We start from the raw sequence: 23,484 nt of genomic DNA, 5'->3' as shown, positions 1-23,484 counted from the left end.
AATATTTTTTATAGTATTTTGTACAATTCTTTTAATACCACACCTCTAAAATTAATTTATTTCAATATTCAAGAAAAGTTAACATGAGGGATAACTAAATTTCTAAGCTTAGATTTAAAATAAGTAAAATCTCATCGTATAAATCCGACACAACTTCGAAATAATGAAAATAATTATTGAAATTATCGTTAAAGAATGGATGTTTTTGTTGCAGTATGATGATAAGAGTTATTCATGTTAAATATTAATATCTTGAATGAGAACTTCAACTATTGTAAATGTATTGATTTAAAATCATTTATAAAATACGTATAAGAAAAAACTTCCTAATAAAACAAAATAGTTCATAAAAGAACTAGGAGTTATCAAGTAGGGCCCTTAACTGGTGTTATGAAAATAAACTTTACATTGTTTAAGATCGAGCACATCTCATCTTCTACTCTCAACACACTTAGGCTGCTTCCCACGTCTCTACTCAATCTTATTTAGCTTCTTGAGACAAGAGTTTAAATAGTAAAACGTATCTCTAGAATCATAAAATTAGTTAAAATATAAATTCTTCTTTACCCAGTAAATGTCAAACCAATGTTTGTTATGCCTACACACCCTTTTATAGGACCCCACTTTAATTGATTTGGGTTTCGTGATTTTGGTTTTGAAAATAACCTTTGTAAACAAAATACTGTAAATTTTTAAACTAATCGTTTATTTATTACCTATTTTGAAACCAATATAGGAAATTTAAAATCGTTGAATGTAAGGAAAGTTTTTTTAATATGTAAAAAAATCAGAAATTACAATTTTCACTGTTCTCCATCTTATTTTCTTTAAATTATTATTTGAATTGTTTTTTTAATATTTTAATTTTTTATTCTATGTGGTGTATTTTCCATATCGAAAATTATGACTCAACTGTAATAAAAGTAATAGAAAACAATCCGTAATAACATTTTCTGGCAGAAAGGTAACGCAAGCAGATCTTTGTTTTATTTTGTATCTTTGTAGAGTTCAGTCTGGCAGTTTTGCCACCGGAAGATCCGTATTGTCAAACAAACCTTAACCAATTAATTTTAAGGAAAAAACAAAAAGTAAATAAGGCATTTGGAATGTTTGGCTAACGAAATATATAGAAGAATGTTTGAGATACACTTTTGATAAATGGAAATTTATTATTTATTCTTTGTGATGTTCGACGCTGACACAAAACGTTCTGTCAAATAACGAACCGTTTATTAACATAGGAATTCCGTTTTAAGTATTTTCCTCGTTTTAAATATTTTTACCTTCTCCAGTTACTGTTACTTTGAAGAAGACTCATACTTAAAATAATTTTTTGCAGCTAGAGAAGGCAAATTGAACTCTGTTTACATTTTTCTAAACATTTTCGTTTTATTTTATAAAAATTAACGGATTGATAAATCGTACTTTCGAGTACGCCATATAACCATAGAAATATAACCATTACAGCCATACAGTATAACACTAGCCGTATAACCACTAGCCGTTGGCTTGAGGGAGCTGATGTTTTAAAATTTTCCTTGACAAGGTCAGGGGGTGCCACAAGGGAGCTGTCTGGGTCCCATTTTATTCACCCTGTACACTGCAGACCTTTCCAGTTGCGTGCAGTTCTGCAATGTGCACGCCTATGATGATGACTGTCAGTTGCATTCATCCTATGATGTCAATTCAATTGACCAGGCTGTTGCGAGGATGAACTCGGATTTGGCAAACGTCAGTGAGTGGGCAATGAGACATGGTATCAAGTTAAATGGAGAACTGAATGCACATACATTGCTTAACCAGACGTTGTCCAAAGGATAATTGATGAAGACGTGTAGGTGAAATTTGATCAGAAGGATCTGAAGGTGAGCCACACTGCTAAGACTTTGGGTGTGATTCTGGACAGTTGTCTTACCTTTTCTGATCACATCACTCATGTTTCCCAGCTGGCTTTGGGTAGACTGCGGGGTCTGTACAAATGCCGAACTATCCTACCTGAGTCAGCTAAGATTCAGTTGATTCAATCGATTGTATTGTCAGTGCTAAATAATAAGTAATTGCATAATAAAAATTATAAATTAGCAACAGGAGCTTTAGGTTAACACATTTAAAACTATTATAAAAAACATCTCATACTCATGCTATTGTTTTTAGTTTCTTTTTGTATTTGCAATTTGTATTTTCTGTTGTATACTAATTTTAATTTGACTTATAATGAATAGTTTGAAGTGTTGAATTGTAAGTAATGTACGTTCAGATTACATTAACTGAAAAACATTGTTGAAATGATTTTTGCTTTTTTGAATAATCTGATCTCAATTTGACGCATGTGTAAACCACGTTCGATGAAATTAAGTTCATAAAATCCATAAGCATATTAGGTATTTAATTCCTTGGAATAATATCTGGGATGCGAGTATTTCAAAACAATAAACTCAGAATACCTAACTTTCCCATGCGGATATAACCTTCATGGATCACTGGGCTAAAATATACAAGTGATTACACATGGGCAACAAACCAACTTTCAACCACTAACTTTGCCGATAATACCTTCAAAAATTTTAACCACAGGTTAAATAAGTTTACTAACTTTTACATTGTTATGTAAAATACTAGACAACATTTGTGTTGACAAGAGGCATGTAAAGTATATTCTATTTATATACAACAACATTTCATATCGGACCACTATAAATATATTCAATGACTTAAAATATGTTTTAAAGTTATTTTTATTAAATAACTATTTATGGTATTCAGTTCTTTCTAGGGTAAATTAATATAAATCTCAATGATACATTTACAACAATAATAGAGTTTCTAAGAGAGAAACTCTATTATTGCTCTATTATATGCTCAATATTGCTAATGACAAATCAAATAACAATTAAATTGTCAATACTTAAAAGAAACTGATCCACAATACAAGTGTAACATAAAGACATTGGATTTTACGTTTTAGGCTAGTAACATTTCCAAACGCTCCCCTCCCTCATCACTGTTGCTAGGGGAGCGGAGATAGTCGATTCCATCCTCCCCTACATTAAGAATTACATGTTATATATTAGGGTGCGTCTATACCACAAAATTAAGTCAAACTTTACAACGTCCATCCACGAAATAATAGACAAAACTAGACATGTTGTCACCGTGTAAATGAAATATGAATTGTTTTTGCAGGGGTTCAATAAAACGACTTATATTTGGGGTTCTCAAACTACAACGATATTCCTATTGATAAAATGAGAGGATTATTCAGTGTTAAAAATTTCCCACAGTATGATTAATGAAAGGAGAAGGAAGCACCAATCCAAGAAACACAGCTGTGAAGAGGAAACATCTTCAAGGATTCTTACTCATTGCTGCTTGGGGCGATGCGTCAAAATGAATGTTTATTCCTTAGAGTTACTGTGGTTTTATCGTTATCTCCGTTAATATGCATAAGACCTTTTATTAATTAGATCAAAATGAACATACAGTGCTCATATAACACGTTGATATTAAAAATATTTATGATATTGTAATATTTTCTCGCTTCTCTGTCATTCTTCTAGATTTAGTAAACAATCATGCATATATATGTTACAAATCTTAATGTTACGTAGCATCATAAAAAAAAGCACCTTCATTCAAAATTCTTGGTCACTTCTAACCTAATCCTACCTTAAACTTATGTTTTAGATAAAGTTTTTACTCTTGTTTAACCTCCAATTGCACTAACATTCAACCTCTTATGGTGTACAACATAGAATTTAATTTATAATTAGTCTAAAAAACCTCTTTACAAGGCCAGATCAATATTTTTTTTTTCAATCCATTGAATACTACGTGGATTTTTAATAGTTACAACAACTAACAATGGTTTTCTACTGACAGACGCATTTTTGATGTCGGTCGTGTGGGGAGAGCGCAAAATTGCTGCCACCCTTACATCACAAGGGATGACGAAGGGAGGGTTGTACTTTATTGAGGGGAGGGTTGGCATTATTGGCATTATAAGTTAATTGACGGAACACCCCTTGTTTACAAGATATGATGTAGAGATATGTTCATTTTTATGCCAGGTCAAATTTGTTCACATAGAAATTAACATTTGTATTTACAAAACGTCGGCCCATTCGTTGGCCTTGTTAAGTTTGAACGTCCAATTACTCGAATTATCAGATATTAATAAAAAAAAAAAACACTAAAAAACATTCAACATAGTTTTGTTGACTATGCAATTCGTTTAATAATGCCAATGTTATGTTATTGCAGTAAATGCATAACATAGAATTGTGGTAGGTTTGTACGTTTTCTAGTTTTTGTTTATATCAGCGGCAAAATATCCAGGTTGATACAACTTTGAATATATTATCAGTTAGTCAACATACCTGAGTACCTATAAACAATTTCTGTAACCAGGAAAATGTACAAAACTGCAAACAAGTGTAAATCATCTTGAAGTAAAATTCTTTTCTTCTGAAATCTCCATAGGAAGTAACACAAACAAATCAAGAATACTGTAGGTAAAGAAATTTTCGATTTATAAATAGGTGACAAATTATTTATTATTAGGCCTACACGAAAATCGAGGCTCGGGTGTTCTTCATTATGTGGTGATTTTGATTGAGCAACAATTATTATATGGGTATAAAAGTAAATTCATTATTTCGAAATGTTTTACTTGCAACAAATCACTTTCTCTGTTGGTTTTCACATTTCCATCTTTTTCAATATTAAGACCTTTTTGTGGTCAAAATAATTGCGTTAAGAGATTTCTTATTACAAGTTACTAGGGTACAATGTTACGTTAAAGCTTGTATATGTGACGTAATATAGAGTACAGAATAATGTACAAACTACATTTTTCTCACTTTCTCTGGATTTGGATAGGGTTTGAAGTTTCTCTCCATGTCTAATTAAAACGAAGAGAGGAAGCACTGGAGCAGGACTGTAGTGTTACGCCTGGAGGCTCTTTCATTGTTGTGTCGGCAAATTTTACAATTCAGTAATACCATAGATAAAAGGAAATACCAATATCTCAACTGTTTTTCTAAATCTTACAATATAAAGAAATATTAAAAGTTTCCTGCTGTGTTAATTTTATGTGCTATTTTAGCTTGGTTGGTTATATTCATTAGTACAAATGATCACAGCCATTATTTTATTTTGAGATTCAGGATTCTTAAAAAATAATTTACAACTTATTTTTCCAAAGTCTAAAAAAGTTTTTGATACTTCCCTTAATCAGCTGGGCAGATTCTTTCTCCATACAGGATTGTTTCATATCAAGAGATTTTCATGGTTATAAAATACAAATCATACCACATTATTTTTATTAAGTATTGTTCTTCTTCTATTAAAGTCTTAATCAGTTTATGAAAAACAAAAGTCCAATAAATCTTTAAGTAAACATTTATTCAGCTAAAATCATTTTTTAATTAATTTTGTTCACATTTTCCTGATGAAATATAACCAGCCAAGCCAAAATTGGACTTAAAGGTCTTAGTATTATTTTTAACATCCTCTCAGTTATACATATTTGAACCAACAAATGTAGAGCTAAGAAGACAAAGCAGTATAACCGAAGTTTCCTCTGTTTGCCAATTAAGTGCTAATTTAATAGTTTAATTGTTTTCGTTGATAAATTAGTTATGATAAATGACAAGCCGGTGCCCAATATTTAAAAGGGACATTATATAGTATATAAAAATCTTCTTTCTCTTTTCTACTTCTACTTACATCCATATGAATGAAAGTAGTAAAATACACAGTAAAGGGGTTTTCAAAGGGGTTTAACATGTTTGTACAACAATTTAACAATACATTTAAGAACGATCCAGACTCATCATAGTAAAATGACCTACTAAATAGTTTTATAAAAATCCATTAAGATATGTTTTAGAAATTTAATTGGCATTTATAAGGATAATCATATTTAAAGCAACACAACACTGGTATTTTCGCAACCCGCTTAGTTAGGATTTATTACATTCTTAAGGCAATTCGTAGGAATTTTTCTCAACTCTTGTTATGAATCTGCACCACAAAAACTGAGATCTTAAATCCTGTGTTTTACCCACAAAGGTTATTCGGTAAAACGATGTTCATAAATTATGCTACTAACACACGGTTTTCATGCTAAATATATTAGAAAATCTGTATCCATTAAAAACGTAGTAAATTTGTCTATGACCTAAAAACTAACTTGTGCTTTAACAATATCTTTCTTTATGTTAATTGGTAAGTACACAATGATATTATTCAGTGAGAAGATTATATACAACGTTTGCCACCACTTTGAGGTGGCACACTAAGAAAATAAAATTCGACCCTAAAATAGATCTCAAACGCCTATTAAAAATGTCCATTCTGCCATTAAAGTAAATTGCTTGTAAATGTAACAACTATTTTAGAAATTACATTATAACTAAATAAAAATATATTGCTTTTAATACTGTGGTGTTAGATAAAACCATGGAGTATACACGTTTGTACTCAATGGGAAAACACATGCACTTTAAGTAACTGCACCGAAGTACGAGAGAAAATGTTGACTCAACTAAAACGAACACAACAGACCACCAGTTTGTATTTAGACCACATTTCTTTCTTAAAGAAGTTCTGTCTCCATCAAAAATACATTCCTTTCTAACCTAATAAATACATTCCAGAAGAATATGCTGTACAATAATATAGGCTACACTACTTAGTTTTATCCAATCAGGTCTCACATTTTTTTATTTAAACGTACGATGTTTAAACCTTACCTTAAATAAAGTGAAAACCATGTCATTTATATGTTTCAGAGTAAACATTGTTTTCATAGCGAATAAAAACTAGTTCTGTAAAATAACTGTGACTCTATAAAAATAAGTGATTAACAAATTGCTTACAAATAAAATTTAGTAAAAAATTATATTTAATTGCACGTTTTGAACATTGAAAAAGCATCAGTAAAATACGTTTATAATACTTCCTATGCAGCAAACTTGCAGACCAAATAAATTCACTTCTGCCTGAATCAATTGGCATTGAATCATTTAGTTGAAATGTCAGATTTATTATTCATTGCAAATTACACTATGTTTAATGCTATGTTTGCTGGTATGAGTAAGGTAATTAAGTCTTTTTGTGAAATATTATTAGCTTTGTACGAATAAAAAAAAAAACAAATTTGATTCATGAGCAAGCAAACTTCTAGAGTATACAAAATCTACATAAAAATAACAAAGATACTTCAAATTTAATAACTTTTTTTCATCTTTTCCTTAACCATTAAGCGTACAACAAAGCTTCATTAGACTATATTGATTGCTTCGTTATAAGCTCCTCTAAATTGCTTAAAGAAAAGTTATTTTTGTTTTGAGGATCAACAATTTAAAAAACCCCTATTTTCTTCCACATGAAACTTTCTATAAAACCCCGTTACCATTTTCCAATTGTTCTGGTTTTGACAAACTCATGCTGATAAACATAGAATCCTATTTTTGTGTCTGGGGACACAAAAACAAAACCGGGGTCTAGATCTTACTATAAGACCTAACAGTAATTGTTTATACCTCACATGGGAAATTCACAGAAACAAAAAGATCCTTGTAAAATATACAGGGGTTTTATTACAAAATATCAAACTGGTAAAGTACACGAGGTACAAAAAGCTTGGGATGAAATACTTCATAAAGAAGTCAATTCCCCCAAAAACCTCCACTTCAGTTGCAATTCCCTAACTAAGTTATGTTCAGAAAAAGTAAAATATTTACTTACACTATATTAAATAATACTATAAATATAAAAAGAATTATCTACGTTTAAGCGAATTGTTTTCTATAAGGTATGTTGTTTTCCAGAATAAGAATTAGTATCGACAAATTGTGTAAATTAATAATTCCATCCTAAAAACGTAATTACTTTAATGAATTAGCCAGAAGTATGAAGTAAGGTACTGTGTTTCGTTTATTTAATTTTTATCTTGAATTTGGAATTCAGCCCTTATAGATGTTAGGATGTTATAATATTTTCAATGTATTTTGAGCTCTAGTAAATGTAGGTTTTTATTTTCTACATTAAAATCAAGTTGTTTATGTTTATCATAAACAAATCAAACTTTTAGCAAAATATTATATGACTAAGGAAATAATCTTATCCTTGCATTACATTTTTAGTACCAGGGGACCGAGCATTGCTCGTTGTATTTCATTGTCCGAGACGTTAAACAATAAACATAAGCCTACATATGTACAATTTCCATGATATTATAAACTATGTAATATAACAATGATTCAAATAAATGACGAGATATTGAATGGAACTTTGTAACTGTTACGTGTTATTACAATCAATGTATTGAAAATATTTTGTGTTAGTTTTAAAACCAAGTTAGGTTTTAAAAAAATTATTAATTTTGTATTAACATTAATAGCATATTTTCATTAGCCTATTTTGCATTATGTTATAGATTCAAAAATTATGGCCTAATTGAAAAAAAATATTTCTACAAATTTGTCATAAATTTTTTTCATACGACAATCCTTTGAGGAGTCCAATACGTTTTAGTTTTTGACAAACAGAATTTTCAGTGATAAGTTAAATGAAGGAGCTTTTGGGGGAAAACCGATAGGTGTTTTTTTTTTACGTTTGTTGATATTTTTGTTCCAGATAGCATTTTTTAAATTTGTACAGCCAAAATACTATAGATTCCAATCAACACAATATCTCATACAAGTCATGGAGACATGAGACAATACGATCGTATCACAAAGAGTTCCCACGATAACATGAGGCGACATATAAAGGCGGGAATTCAATAACATCTCCAACATTGCCAACTGTCTAACCAAGTTACCACCTTTATATCTTATATTAGAAAGCCTTAGAGTTGTGTTACTGCTTTAAAAGATCCTTGAATGGATGTAGACGACACTTAGAATTAAATTAAAATTAAGATATAAAATAGTATTGTAATTAGTAACCAAATATGTTTTGTCTAATTGAGTTTTTTACCATATTTTACCCTTTTTAATTAAAGTTGATTTGAAATTTATGTTTCACGTGATATGTTACAATTTATGTTAGAGCTGTGGAAGCTCAATATTTTTGCTTTCCTCTTGCATATATTGCTGTAAATAAAAAAAATCCTTTTAATGTTTTGTTAATATTGTTTAGTATCTGTTTGTCGACTTGGAAACAGATTATTATTTCTTTCTTTAAGTTTTGCAGAATGAATTCAATGTTTTTTGCACACAGTTTCCAGTATATTTACTTGTATAATTTATATATAGATTTTTATACTCGTAGTTACTAAAGCTATAATATACATTTTTATTTTATCGGACATATAACAAAGAGATGAGGGAATGTTAAGTGAGAGTTTCGCTGCTTAACCGTCTCATCGATATGTGCATAGTGATCATACACTCCACGGAACTTTCAACCACTTTATTTGCTGTACGGATAGTTAAAAGTGAAACTTAAAACAAAAAAAGCCTGCCTTATTAAGAGATTTTGTACTGCACTATTGTCTCAAAGTTAAAGAATCATGATTAGCACAAACGAAAACGTGTGTCTTCGAATTTTGCAACATTTACAGAGAATTGATTAGAATAAATTAACATATTGTTTAGTTTTAGAATGGTTTTAGTTTAGCTTTTTTGGAACTATTACGTAGTAATTTCGAAATTGCTAGTTTGGCAACACTGGCTAGCTTGGATATTGTTTTTAGCCTGAAACTAAGATGTTCAACAGTTTAGAGGAAATCGTAGGATCCGTTTTTGAAATCATTGTATGCAAACGTTACTCTTATTATAGTATGGATAATACACAGGATAAGTTATAAATAATCTTTTTGATCCAAAATTTTTATACAGAATTTAAATATCTAATTAAAACTATCAAAGAATTATTTTAATTTTGCATTTATAAAAATTACAGCTATTCATTTTTCCACTGTATCGGTTTTAATATGTTTTAGTAAAAATGCCAACCTATACTTCTCTCAGCTATTCTCAAATGCTTGCCCATAATGTAAAACTACATGGTACTTGTGTTTTATTGTGACTTGATAATGCAAGATTTAGTATTATTGAAAACTATCTTTATTTACAATCCAGGATTTCCTGTTTGGACTAAAACAAGGGTCATCTACATTCTTACAACGTATATTAAAAATTACAAAAATTGATAGATTTAAGTCCCTAAACTATAAGCTCAGTTAGTCGCACGCGCAAAAATGTGTCACCACAACAATCTAACTACATCAGTAGTACATGTAGTATCTAGGTATTTTGTTATTCCAAGAGATATTCTTGTTAAAACTAAACAACCTGTTTAGACACTACGTTCTGTTTTGAAACTATATATTCGATAACGGTTTTATTATTGTTCCTCTGCAGGGTGATAACAGTGGCAGCATACAGACGGATATTAATCCACGCCATCGGTCACAGTTTAAACACATGGCTGTAAAATATCGAGCTCTTTTGTCATGCCTGAGCAATCTAGAGGTCATTTGTTTTGTGAATTTCATGCGAGAACTGAGCACGAAAGTTAATAGCTTTGGTCGTACAACAAAATAAAATAAAACATTTTTTTGCTTGGGTACTGATTACTTTAAACGGAAGGTATATAGCTTTGAACTAAATAATATACAATCCGATGAGTTGTTAATCTAGGATAATGTGGTTCATTTTCAATCAAATAAGAGATACTAAGTTCTTATTTTGAAACCTCATTAGTATAATTGAAGGAATTTTCTACCGTTTAATTCTTAGCTATTTCTTTCTAATTCAGGATTATTGAAAATGTGAAAAGTCTTCAAAAACTTAGATTAATCGTACATTCTTTTTTTGAGTTATCTTAACCTACTTTGTGGACATCTCTCACTTTTAATACTGCATATTATAAGATATATTTTTAATTATTTTTATTTATACTACTCGTTAGCCTTAAGATGATTATAGCAAAGCCCGTGGTAATAACCCAAACGACCATGAGTATGGTCCACCATGCTGTATGGTGTTTTATTATGAATACACGTTTGAGTCAATCCTAGCTATACTCTTATATGAGCAATGTTTGCTTGTCTTTATGTATGCTTGTATGTAAGATTGTATGATTGTATATATGTATGGTTGCACAAATATCTCGTAAAAGACTTCGACGATTTTCTTCAAATGTTTTAATTAATTTATTTCTGGCATAAACACGTGTTTATTACAGTTAAAACTGGAAACAAAATCTTATTACGTAAACAAAACAAATTGGAAGTCGAAAATATGTTTCATTGGCCCTATGGGTTGCCAAGTAATGCTTGTTAAACAAAATAACAAGGGAAAAGTAAACTTGTAACATGTGTTTATAAGCCAAAGTCTGCTAGCAAATTAAAATATGCAGTACAAAGGTGAAAACATCAGTTGTTACTATTGAGCAAAAATTACACTGAAGCTCACTCGATATAGATGGAAACAGTTCCAATCAAATACTGATTATTTTACTTGGGTCTCTCGTACATAAATTTAATCCCGAAATACTGAGGCAATTTTTAGCTAATGTTAACAGTAACATAAATATTTAATATACAGTATTTTATTTTATGTACATTATAATTTAAAGGGAAAATTTCAATCAACTGTTTAATTTAAACTAACGATCAAAACAACGTTATGCAACAACGTGTATTATTGCTATTATAAACGAGTGAACTTTACGATCGACTGTAAAATAAATTAATGTGTTGTAAATTACCTGGTTAAAAATCCTATCATAATAAATTGAAATTACCATGAAACTTAAATAATAAAAGCCATAATCAGTTTTAAATTAAACTTGAGTTCCCTTTGTATTGCTTTTGAAATGGAAATAACCTACACTGAACGATGGCTCTGTGCCCAAGGAACTCTGTATTATACTCAGGATCAAACGTTAACTTAAAATGTTGGATCCAACATAACACATGATCACTTTTTAAATGAATTTATTGATTTGCTGTCGATCCGGTATCATTGTTATTCTCCTTCTCAACACTAGTAGGGGGAGCACCCACAATCGTAGGCCATTTACAATCACAGTTAGTCATAAAGCTCTAGACATGGGGGTTGTTATAGCTGTAGGGGACAGGAGGACACGCGTTGTGGTAGGAGGGTGTGATCCGATCAGCTGATTAAACTAAATGACGTCACGCCCAGCGTCAGCTGGATTACGCAGTGCACACATTTGTTGTTTCTTTTTAGGTTATAACTTCGCCATGACCGGAGGATTGTAAAACAAAATGGTGCAAGGATGGCTAACATTTGTTAATTTGGTAGGGAAAAGTATAAACATATACACATTCTAATGTAAGTAATACATTTATATGTAAAAATAATTCTGTTATGAATTCATTTATAAAACCTTTAAATATCTAAATTTTCTGGATAACTCGACAACACCCGGGTTCACAAATATTCGAGTTAATGAGGTTTTACTTATTCACTAATTACGTATCTATGGGTATCAATTATTGCATAAAGTAGTACTACAATGTATACAATCTTTCTAAAATTTAGTTTGACAATATAAAAATATGTAGAATAAATTGTTGTTTTGATAATATTTAACGAGTCCAAACCTTGGTTTATGAATAAAGTTGGGAGAAAAACGTTGAACAAAACCTATTTATTATTTTGACATAAACATTCGTTTGCGGACACAGACTAGAGTGATATCTTGGGGCTATAGCGATATATTACACTTGGCTGACTCACTCTCCTCTGCATTTTAATTTTTTTTTATGGCTTTATTCTAGCACGAGGATATTGTACATTGAATTGTTTTTTTTTTCACGTTCATATATTTTATTAATTTTATCTATTTCAGCCTTATTTTGTAGACGGATCTTCTCTTCTATACTGTAACTTTTAGAACAAGCAAATTTATTATTTACCTATACCAATGATACCAATGATACTTTCTCTGTATTATCCTCTTTATAGCCGTCCTGCTTCATTGTTTCTTACTATTGAGGTATTATTTAAATACTTATGATGTAGAGTAGGATTGAATGACAACGAAAACTACATTTTCTTTAGGACTCTGCTTCCCTAACGATTAATCAATTCCTATGGTTCATTTTAAAGATCCAATAATTCAGGTATTCATTTCTTGTATTTTATTTGCGTTGCTCTATCATATAGCTTTCTGCAATACTGGTAGTATCGTGTACCTACTAGCACACGCCAGTAAATGTCCCCATTTACAGTCAGTTGTCATGATTGAGCGTCCATTATGCACACAACAGAGCAGTGGAGTGTGCACGCCGGTTTCCCAATGTTATTCGACCATTGCGTTTGTGATCAGCATGCTAGTGCAAGCAATTGCGACCCTGATAAAGATGTTTTCTGTTGAAAGTTGATATTGGTGTATAATTACGCAATAGCTTTCAAAAGCTCAAATCTACTATGATTAAAGGAAATGTTTTACCATATATTAATATGGTAATTCGTTAAAAAAGATCAGGTATCCCACGAAAACCGATTATTTTGTAATTTATGTGATATCACGATAATATATCGTAATTATATTATAATGGATGATCCATTAACATTTAAACATCAAATGGCAACGGGACTAAACGCTATAGCTCAAACCGGTAAGAGTTATGAATGTTTTGCAAAAAGCACATACAGGCAGAGAGCTCTAAACGGTTTGAATAGGACACAATAATATTGTATTGTATTTTTTGGATGTTTTGACATTTACGAATAATCTATTAACGTTTGTCCTAATAGCTGGACACTCTGTATAAAGGTAAAATACAATTTCACTGTTCCGGAATTTTTTAATCACACTGTATCTGTATTTAACCATAGACTAGCCTACAAGAAGTAAACTTCTCATCCCATTGTAAATGTTGAAGCTCGTTTTCGTGTCTAGTTCATGTTCGGTGATACGTATTGCTAGTGTCGAAGAAATTTAGATTTATTATTTTAGGGTTAATTTCATGATTTGTGCTTTACTGTTTGGTTTTATAACTAGGGAATGAGTTATTGTTTATCATTAGACCGTTTTATTTGGTTAAGCAAAGTTTCAAATGACTTGAATAACAAGAAACAAAAAAAAACATGACCTCTACAGTCCACCGGACGGAACTAACAACATTGACAGCTGATCCATATGGACGAGAAATATTCTAAGGGAATTGTTGGTTTTGCGGTATAACTCGAAGTTAGTAAAAAGGATTCAAATTGCTCACAATTAATTGTGAATTCCAAGATTATTTCAATTTTCGAATGTATTTATTTAATCGATGTTTGCGAGAAAAACAAGTTTAGTTCTCACACCATCTCTCGTGAGAAGGAACCGTTAGAGTCGCGCAGGTGTGGTATCGAGATTGGTTTCAGAAACTAGACCGGAGGTGCATTTGTTGACCTCAATTAAGTGCAATACTATAACAACAAAGCAATACAAACATCGAGTTATTATTTAGGGAAATATGAGATGTGTTATTTTGTGATGAACACACCTAGGTTGTTTTGTTGATTGGAGTCTAATTTGTTTACATCCATTTGTTTATTGTTTATCAATATCGTAGGCAATTGTTTCAAATAAACTTAATGTTCTACGAGTACTAAATTAAACACTTGAATAAAAATTACAGTAGAGGAACTAGGTGATTATGTAAAAAACTGTGCTCTCTTGAAAAAAAAGGATATATTACCCCATAAATAATATATAATTTCGTACGGATTTTTTTTATATAGTGGAACCTTGATAAGACCTACGATAACAAGTCACCCTTGATAACAAGTGTCATTGTCAAATCCCCTTAAAATTATTTGACCCCTTATCACATGTAATTACAAACTTTGCTAAGAAGTCAACCATGATAACAAGTCTTATTTTACAACCCCCATAAGAGTCTTGTTATCAAGGGTTTACTGTATCACCTATACACGCCATGAATTTATAGTGTCGTATAAACCAATAAAGATATAAATGTATACAAATATACTATTATGTAAATTTATTTCCTGAAGAATTAAAACAAAATAGTGATGGCAATTTTAAACATAAACCCTCAACATGACAAGTCGTAAAGGCAGCAAATGCTCGGAGTCATGCAAATTAGCCATTTAACAATTAATGGTATCTATATCCCTTATCTTGGACTCGGAGCTATTAACGTTTACGATATTAAATTTGCATCTGGGAAATATCAAAATTAATAATGCCCGTTGTGGAAATATACGCTTTCATTTACAACTTTTAGGTTTTAAAGGGGTTTTATTTTAATTAATCTTCACCGTTCTAGCCCAAAACTGTCTTCCACAGTCCTTCATGCTAGGTCTATAGATGTCGTGACATTATCACTGAGAAAAATCCGTTAGACAGGCCAGTATTACTAACCTCGACTTTGGAGACTGAAGTTCCCCGCTCTACCCCTAGACCAGCTCCTTCCTCAGGCTTAATAGAATGTTAATTGTATCATATTGTACCCGGGATTTGATAGACCCAATGGTGAATTAGGTACTCCACTAATGACAAATTTTAACCGAGGTGACTAAGACGATGATAACAATGAAGAAGGTACTATGGAGTTTTCTGTTTGTATAACTGTCAGTCGTTGTTTTTTTACAAAACAAACTAACGTTACTAACCCATTTTTTGTCAAGAAACAAATTTTTTTAACTAAATTGAATTACGGAATATTTGCAAAAGAAATACTATTTTGAGAAGTTCCTGTAAGCATGAGAGGTATTATATTTTAAATTTTTTTTTTTTAGTATTTGAGTTTTTAAATATAGACTACCCAGGATAACATAACAATAATGACCTTCCTATTAAACATAAAACTTTAATTTTAAAAGAGATTTTTATATTACATTATATTTATCAATGGACCACGATGAACCCCTATGTACTTCGGAAATATAAGGAAGATTATACTTAAATAATTAATACTATAACAAGAAAATTAAACATTTTTATATAAAAATTATTAATAATATAACGGATAATAGATTTAAGAAAAATGTTTTCGCTAGGTCACTATTGTTTTTTAAAGTTCATCATTGGGAAGGTAACTATATCAATTTTCGTTCATGGACTTTTTTACTCCAAGTGTGTGCTAAGTGAAATTAAAACAGCAATTATGTTTTATAAGTATTAGATCAATGTTATTTCATTCTGTTAAGTAATATTACACTTGAGATAACAGACTGTAATAGGTTCGCGTTAGTCTAGATAATCTAATCTTCACAAGAAGACTCATTAAATTCTCGTTTCCTTGCCAGTGCCTGCATTAATTTATAAGTGAAAAAGTCCATTGGTTTCTTGTACAAGTATGCGCATTATACCTATTTTAATATTGAAAAAGATGTCTAAAATTAGTGTGTTAATAAATTATAGATGAACTAAGGAATTATGTGTTAGATAATGCAGAATTGATTTTAAAGATTAACTAATAAATAGCAACCTTACTCATCGACAATTTTATAAATTAAACTTGTTTTTGTAGAGTTCGGGGACACCCTGTACATAGGGACGGAGGCTAAAAGAAGTATAATTACCAGGATAAAGGTCATTAGTCAGCAGAACGATGTATCATTTAGCTGACTATCACATTACAGTACTCATTTACTCGCCCTTTCTATTTCAACATACTGTCTGTGCGCAAACAGAATGAACTTTTATGAGTACTGGAATGTTCCAAGTAAATACATCAACCTATTTTACTCTTCATATTAGTGAAAAGCGTATTTTAGAGCTAAATTGTAAAACAAGTAGACTTAGTTATTCGTGATTTGTGTTAAAAGATGTGTTAAATTTACTTGAGTGTGTTGTTAAGAAAACACAGTTTAATTATGTATTTGTAAAATAAAATTTGGGAATGGTACATCTACAATCTTCTGGAAATGAATTAATGAATTGAATTTAGTAATTTGAGTGTGTGTCATTCGTTGATCTTAAACGTATATAGTCAACTTCCTTTATTTTATTTTATCAATTATAAACTATTCCGTCAACTACAAATATATTTACTCGTCCTAATTTTAAATTTGCAAGATTGCAAACAATTAAAGGGTTTCTTTGTAAGGTTAGAAAGCTCAAACCCCTATGTATTCGGATGGTACTAAGCCAATTAGCAAATACACTGTGTAGTCGTTTGTTTGTGCATGATTAAAGCAGAGTTCTTCAGACACTGCACTGGTATTTGAGCGTCCAATGTACACCATGCATATTACATATGACTAAATTAATTTCAAATACAGTTTTTGTTGTTTATAATAGTTTGTGTTTATTATACTCGTTAACGGTCATGAGTTTTATTCTTCTAACTACATTATTTGAATTTGTTAAATGTTATACTGAACCTTGTAAGAATCTGTTTTCGGTTCGAAGTTTTCTCAACCATAATACGGATACAACATTGATCTTTAATATTATTTTAGCATTTGGATATTTAATGTTAATATTGACACTATAAAATGTGATTGAAAAATTGTTGCTTATTTCATTTATTTAAATAACTTTTTGATTTCGTTAAATAATTCATTTGTAAATATGCTATAAAGCAGGAAAAAGTTAATGCATAACCGTCTATATTTTAGCACTCGACGCTGTAACAGGAAGGCTGTAACATAAATTGACTATAAGTACATAACATTTCCATAGATTATGAATATTTATATTCGGATAACCCATCATTTGGCTTAGGTGTTTAGGGTTAAATATATTTAAATTTAGGAATCGAAAATCTACTTGCATTTGATGCAAACTATGGTTTTATTCTTATAAAAACTTAATTCAAATTTCATTTAAAACTGACACCATTACTGAGTAGAGTATCTGCTGTTTTTGCAGTATCACCATTTTTTTATAAAAATCTAAATATAATAATAATTGATCAAATATTAAAATCTTGCATGCATTACTGTATATTGCAATGCTGACATGGTTTAGTAAAAAAAATATAACAGATTCTTTATTACGGACAAGAAATAAAAAATATGATCTTCAACAAGTGTATCTGTAAATAAATTTATGTGAGTTACTATCTTAAATATTTTTCTTGATTTTAGTATTTGCTGCATGATATGAAAAGGTTTCACGCATAGAAATGTTTGTTTGTGAATTGAGTAGTTGACATTACACCTAAGTTAAATCATTGAATATATAACATTTTAAGACTGTAAAAGCAAACCACATTGCCCAGGAGGTTGGCACACACTACTGTAATCCAGTAAAACAATTATCTGTGGATTAGAAACTCGATATTAGATCGTGTAGTGAATAAATTATATCTTGTGGACTTAAACACGATCTGTTAGTGGATTGCATGAGAACACTGTTAATCCCAATGATGTATGGTTAAACATGTGATTGAAATACAATACATTATGAACAAGGATCATGAGATAAGATCATTCGATAAGTATAACATATTTGGATAGGAGACGATGAGAACAGATTAAGTCCAAAGATGCATTTTAATATTGGTCCTGATTGAAGGATATGTCCTTGTGAAGGACATGTCATATATTATTGAGATCTAGTTACAATGGAGGATTATTAATAGGCATGCAGTGTTGATACGATACTCCCTGGTGTGGATTAACGTCCGCACTAGTGAGTACTACGACTATCCGCAGTACTATCATGATAATTAGACCAATTCGTTAATACCAAGGCAAAAATGTGGCCCAGATTCCACTATAAAAGCTGTAGGTGCATTAGTTGCCATTCGCTGTAAGGATTATTAATTAAGAGCTGTGTATAAGGAATATGTAGGCCTTTATTACTAAAAAGACTACAAGATCGCACCACTCAACTCCATTCATACTTGGCTTAAAATACCTACTTTGTATGGTCGCCATTTCATTGAAAAGTATTAAAGTATGGTTACGATAAGAGATTAATATATTGTACGTGAAGTATAACTACTTGTTATCCTGTTCGAGGTTGGCCTTATCACTGAACACGGGGAGGATATCTCGGCGTAAAGGATTGTAATTTTAAAATCTATCCCAAAATTCAGTTATCAGATGTATAGTTATATATTTAAACTAAATAACATGACAGTTAGTAACAGTAATTTTTAATATATTAGTAACCATAATTTAAAGCACTTTACTATGCATACTATCATCATAATTTTCAATACTAAATACCTTAAATTTAAACCTGAATTTCAAAGTGTTTAGTGTCTTAAATTTACCACTTTGTTTTAATTTAATATTTCTTGCAACTATAGTTTCTGTAATTTTCAGCACAATGTTAATTAAATATTTTAGATAACCTGTTAACCTCTCACTTCAGACATAAGTCAGTAAAGGTAACAAATATAGTGCAAAAAGCCTCTCAGTAATTTAATATTTTTTTATAAACAAAATCTTTTGGATATATTAGGGCTCTTTCCTTCATTCTATTATTGTTTTGTTACAGTATATGCCAGTGACAAATAGTAACGAATAAATAACCAACGATATCTAGACACAAATTTAGATGAAACTGAAGATCGTATTAAAATCAAGATCATTTCTGGACCAGGAACTATTTTTCATTTGGCCACGGATAAAGGATGTAAAAAGGTCTACAGCACTCAGTTACATGACTAACATCATTTTAATGACAATAAATTATGGTAAATAACAAAAAGGAGATAAAACAGTAACAAAACCAGGTCTTGGACCGTTCTATTTTACCATAAGCATACAGACGTGACTTTTTCCCCAGACACCCTCCACCAACAGCAGTCCTCTTTACTTAGCTCTGCTTCTCCTCGGGCAGTATCACTTCATCCCTTTCATCTCCTCCTCGGTCTAAAAACAATTAAGTCATTTATAAAATTCCATTGACTGAATAGTGAATCAACATTAAATCGATACGGCCCAAATAAAGTAAATTGATATGCTAAATCTTCGAATGAGAATCTTGCAAATGTTTTTTTGTTAAAGTTCGATTTTCTCCTTTTCACTATCCATCCCCATACCTAGTAGGCCTATGGAAAAATATTGTTATATTGAAAATTCGGAGATTGAGCTTGAGTGGTAATATCTCTTGTGGGTCCTTTAGAACTTGAAAAAGTGGTTTCTATGTGTTTGCGTTATTCAAATAATGCCTGATAACATTTTACGTTCAACCATGTGTTCAATATAAAATATCTGACTAACTTATTAAATCCAGTTCCTAGTTTCAGTTTTAAAAACAAAAAAATATAAAAATTATGTGCCTGACATATTTTGTATACATTAATTTCTTCATTACCTGTACTGTGAGCGTAAACGGCCGCAATAAATATCTAACGTTTAGCCTATTTCTATTTTATTTATTTTATTTTAGTAGGAGGTTGGTAACTGTAGACTTTGAAGTAGTGAACCCATGCTGACTGTGGCTAATAAGCGGCCTTAGAAATGGCTTAAATCTTGACAAAACAAGCATCTCAAACACCTTCTCGATTGACGGCAGTATACTGATTGGCATGTAGTTGATCAATTCTGAGGGATTTCCACTCTTTAGGATATTACTAAGGATATTACTCTATGATATTACTAAGGGCCCGTAATAGCAAACCATCCCCATACGGTCATACCATAGTCCTAATGTCATAAATATAGGATCAATATACCAAGTAGATATTTTTACATCTCACCCAGTCAGCGAAATTGTTGATTCCTTCTGTGAAGGTAGTTTCTCCTCGATCGTAGGCTTGGTTGTGTTCACGGATATCGTGAAGGTTGCAAATGAAGATTGCCTTCCTACCTTCCTCTTCCACCTCATCAGCGTATACTCTTTCATATCCAATCTGAAATTGGAGATTTAGTTTAAGTTATATAAATAGCTATATAATAGTTATATAAATTAGACTGAATAGATCCCTTTGAAACTACTTATAGAAAGAAGGTGTAGATTTCCGTATCTGTTGGCACAACAACCGAATAAAAATATCGATTATTCGATTTTTTATTCAACATATCGATCGGTATTTTCATTCGGTTGTTTGTGCCAACGGATACGGATTGAAAGTCTACCCGAAAGAAGCTTTATTTAGTATCCAAAGAGGTATGGACTAACTTTAATTATTTCATCAACATCTCCATTTAATCTTTCTTACATAATATCTATCTCTGACGCAAACAAAAAAAACAAGAAAATTATACATTTTCTTTGATCAAGTTATATTAAGAAGCCTTACCTTAAAGAGCTCCCATTGATACTCGTCCTCCTTAGAGTAGAGGATTTTGCCTGCGTAGCCCAAAGCAACAAGGGTGAACAACAATAACAGCTTCATCTTGACAACAAAGCAACATTGGAATAATTAACAAATGTCACTATTGGGGCCGGTTTTAAATAAATATGAACGTATTTTAGGCAAGTCACTGATGTGTACTGACGTGAATTACTAACCTGTGTTGAAATAAATATGAAAACTTGTTAACCAAGTCAAGCTGGCCTACTGTGAGCTATAGCACCTTTTGTGTCAAATAAGTCAAATCAAATCAAGTCAAATCAAATAAGTCAATCAAATAAGTAAAATAACATTTTATTTACTCGTAATGTCCATAAGAATAGGAAAATAATCTTAAAAAATTCCTTTTTTTTGGGATTTTACTTCTTAACCATAGTTATGCGTCCCTAAACAAAAGTAATATTTATTCCCTATTTAAATAATATTTGTGTAGCGAGGACATAGGTTTGCTACAGGGAAGGTTATGCAATGCTTTTGCGATATGTTGATAATTTATTTGAAAATAAATACCTTTTTTTAAATATGACCAAAAACGTATTATATAACATGCGAACTGACATTTATTTAGTTCTGTCCATGAGATAAAGTAATTTTTTTAATTTTTTTTTAATTTATAGTATTTTTTTATTCTTAACCATTATCTCGATAACAACGATTCAATAAAGTAAATTATTTGTGTTTACACGCAATTTAGAAGTTGATTGCAATTTTGTTCGGGTAAAAAAATTATAAAACAAATCTTTAACTTATAAAACACACATAAACCCTTGTTAGCTTAGTCCGAGAATGCTGGTTCGTGAATGCGTTTGATTAAAATGTAGATTTACACATTAATACAAAATTTCATAAAAATTTGATTGTTCTTGCTCGAGTGATAACAGGCACACATACATATTCACTTAAATGCCAGATGTTTTTGACCTCTGAGGACCACAAAACGAAAAAGTAACTCGGTCCCGGGTCCTGCTCTTACCACGAGACCTACGGCTTAAACTTTTTCTATACTTAAGAAATTCACCAAAACATGTTTTATATCTCGGATATTGTTTTTCAATAATAGAAAAAAGATCGCCTTTTATTATAATAAATAGTATTGAATATTAATCACAAAACGTAAGAACCGTTGAAACAAAATTATTATTATTTTAGCTGCACGATTCAATCATTACCTTTAATTTAATAATATATCGAAAGTTTACCTTTTCTCATTTAGTGTATAACCTGTTGCATCGTTTGATGTTTGCATGCAACAGGTTGATATTAAAAACTCTTATAAAGAAAAATAAACTATGCAAGTAAAAAAAATAAACAATTTCATTGAAACAAATGTTACTAATGAAACATTATTAATTATATAACAATATTTAATTATTTATTCTGGCCTGATTTAGACTACAGGCCAACACGTACTACAGACTAGTTGAGTCATAATGTACTTATGTATTTAAATTGTGGCTTGGAAACTTGAACTATTTACCAATAAGAGAACATTACAAAATGTGTTTGCTTGAAATCATACACTTTATCGATTTTAAAATTTTCAATTAAAGACTAAATTCGCTCAGAGCATTAAGTTGAAATAGTTTTTATTATAGGGTGAATGCTTTAACATATTAACAATAATGATCATACTTTGATTTAAAGCGTAGTGGGAATTGCACCTAAAAGCTTATGTATTGTTACAATTGAATAACAATAAGACTAAGTAATAACTTACCTTAGTTGTCACAAAAGTACAAGATAACTGGACTTTTTGTTGCAACAAATTTATAGTCGTGATGAGTTTATCAGTTGACTAATGAAAAAGCTAATTAAATCTACGTTAGCTCAACAATGTAACTAATTTTATTTCCCATTATAAGGATTAACAGCAAGTAAAATTGCTCATTGTTGTCAATCATTGAAGCTGATCATAACCTTTAATCAAACATAAGCTTTAACAAAGTAAGGTTTTTTAATAGGTACAGTACACAGAAATAAATACATTAGATATTGTAATTAAAGTGCAGTCCTTTGTTTGGAGTCAATTTATGTATTTTTTTCATTAAGTATTTGTAGGGTGATTGTGGACATTTTCTATCATAATTATACCCCATAATAATAATTTAAACTTTACAAAAATTAAGGTGGTTTTAGAGGAAGATATCCATTTCCTTCACCTCTACCTATGAAAGAGAAACTTAACATAAGGTTTGCTAAAACGTAAATTATATGCATCGTGCAATTAGCAAAGAGAGCTAGCGTTTATTGGGGGTAGACCTTCTCCTCAAACCACC

The 23,484-nt window shown here is 30.6% G+C and overlaps 1 protein-coding gene across 1 annotated transcript; it reads right to left on the bottom strand.

Annotated features, from left to right (window-relative positions):
* Positions 1 to 19,565: 19,565 nt before the first annotated feature.
* On the bottom strand, positions 19,566 to 23,013 carry LOC128997700 (crustapain-like). Its single transcript, XM_054423358.1, has 4 exons — positions 22,926 to 23,013; positions 21,155 to 21,250; positions 20,612 to 20,764; positions 19,566 to 19,781 (listed from the first exon to the last, which is right to left on the bottom strand). The coding sequence occupies exons 2-4, from the start codon at positions 21,248 to 21,250 to the stop codon at positions 19,752 to 19,754; spliced, it is 279 nt and encodes a 92-aa protein (XP_054279333.1). The 5' UTR covers positions 22,926 to 23,013; the 3' UTR covers positions 19,566 to 19,751.
* Positions 23,014 to 23,484: the final 471 nt, after the last annotated feature.

This window comes from Macrosteles quadrilineatus, unplaced genomic scaffold (assembly GCF_028750875.1).
Source record: "Macrosteles quadrilineatus isolate MER2022 unplaced genomic scaffold, UCM_ALF_1.0 Scaffold_6__1_contigs__length_79288215, whole genome shotgun sequence".
Taxonomy (NCBI): Eukaryota; Metazoa; Arthropoda; class Insecta; order Hemiptera; family Cicadellidae; genus Macrosteles; species Macrosteles quadrilineatus.
The sequence above is the reverse complement of the archived record's forward strand: the minus strand, read 5'-3'. Positions and strand labels throughout refer to the sequence as shown.

Bases quoted from the DNA above. Each gene is read 5' to 3' on its own strand.
- LOC128997700 (XM_054423358.1), bottom strand. From the start codon at position 21,250: ATGAAGCTGTTATTGTTGTTCACCCTTGTTGCTTTGGGCTACGCAGGC. The intron at 20,765-21,154 runs GTAAGGCTTCTT...CTCCAATTTCAG, and splicing joins ATCAATGGGAGCTCTTTAAG to ATTGGATATGAAAGAGTATA. The intron at 19,782-20,611 runs GTGAGATGTAAA...AATTGTTTTTAG, and splicing joins TCAACAATTTCGCTGACTGG to ACCGAGGAGGAGATGAAAGG.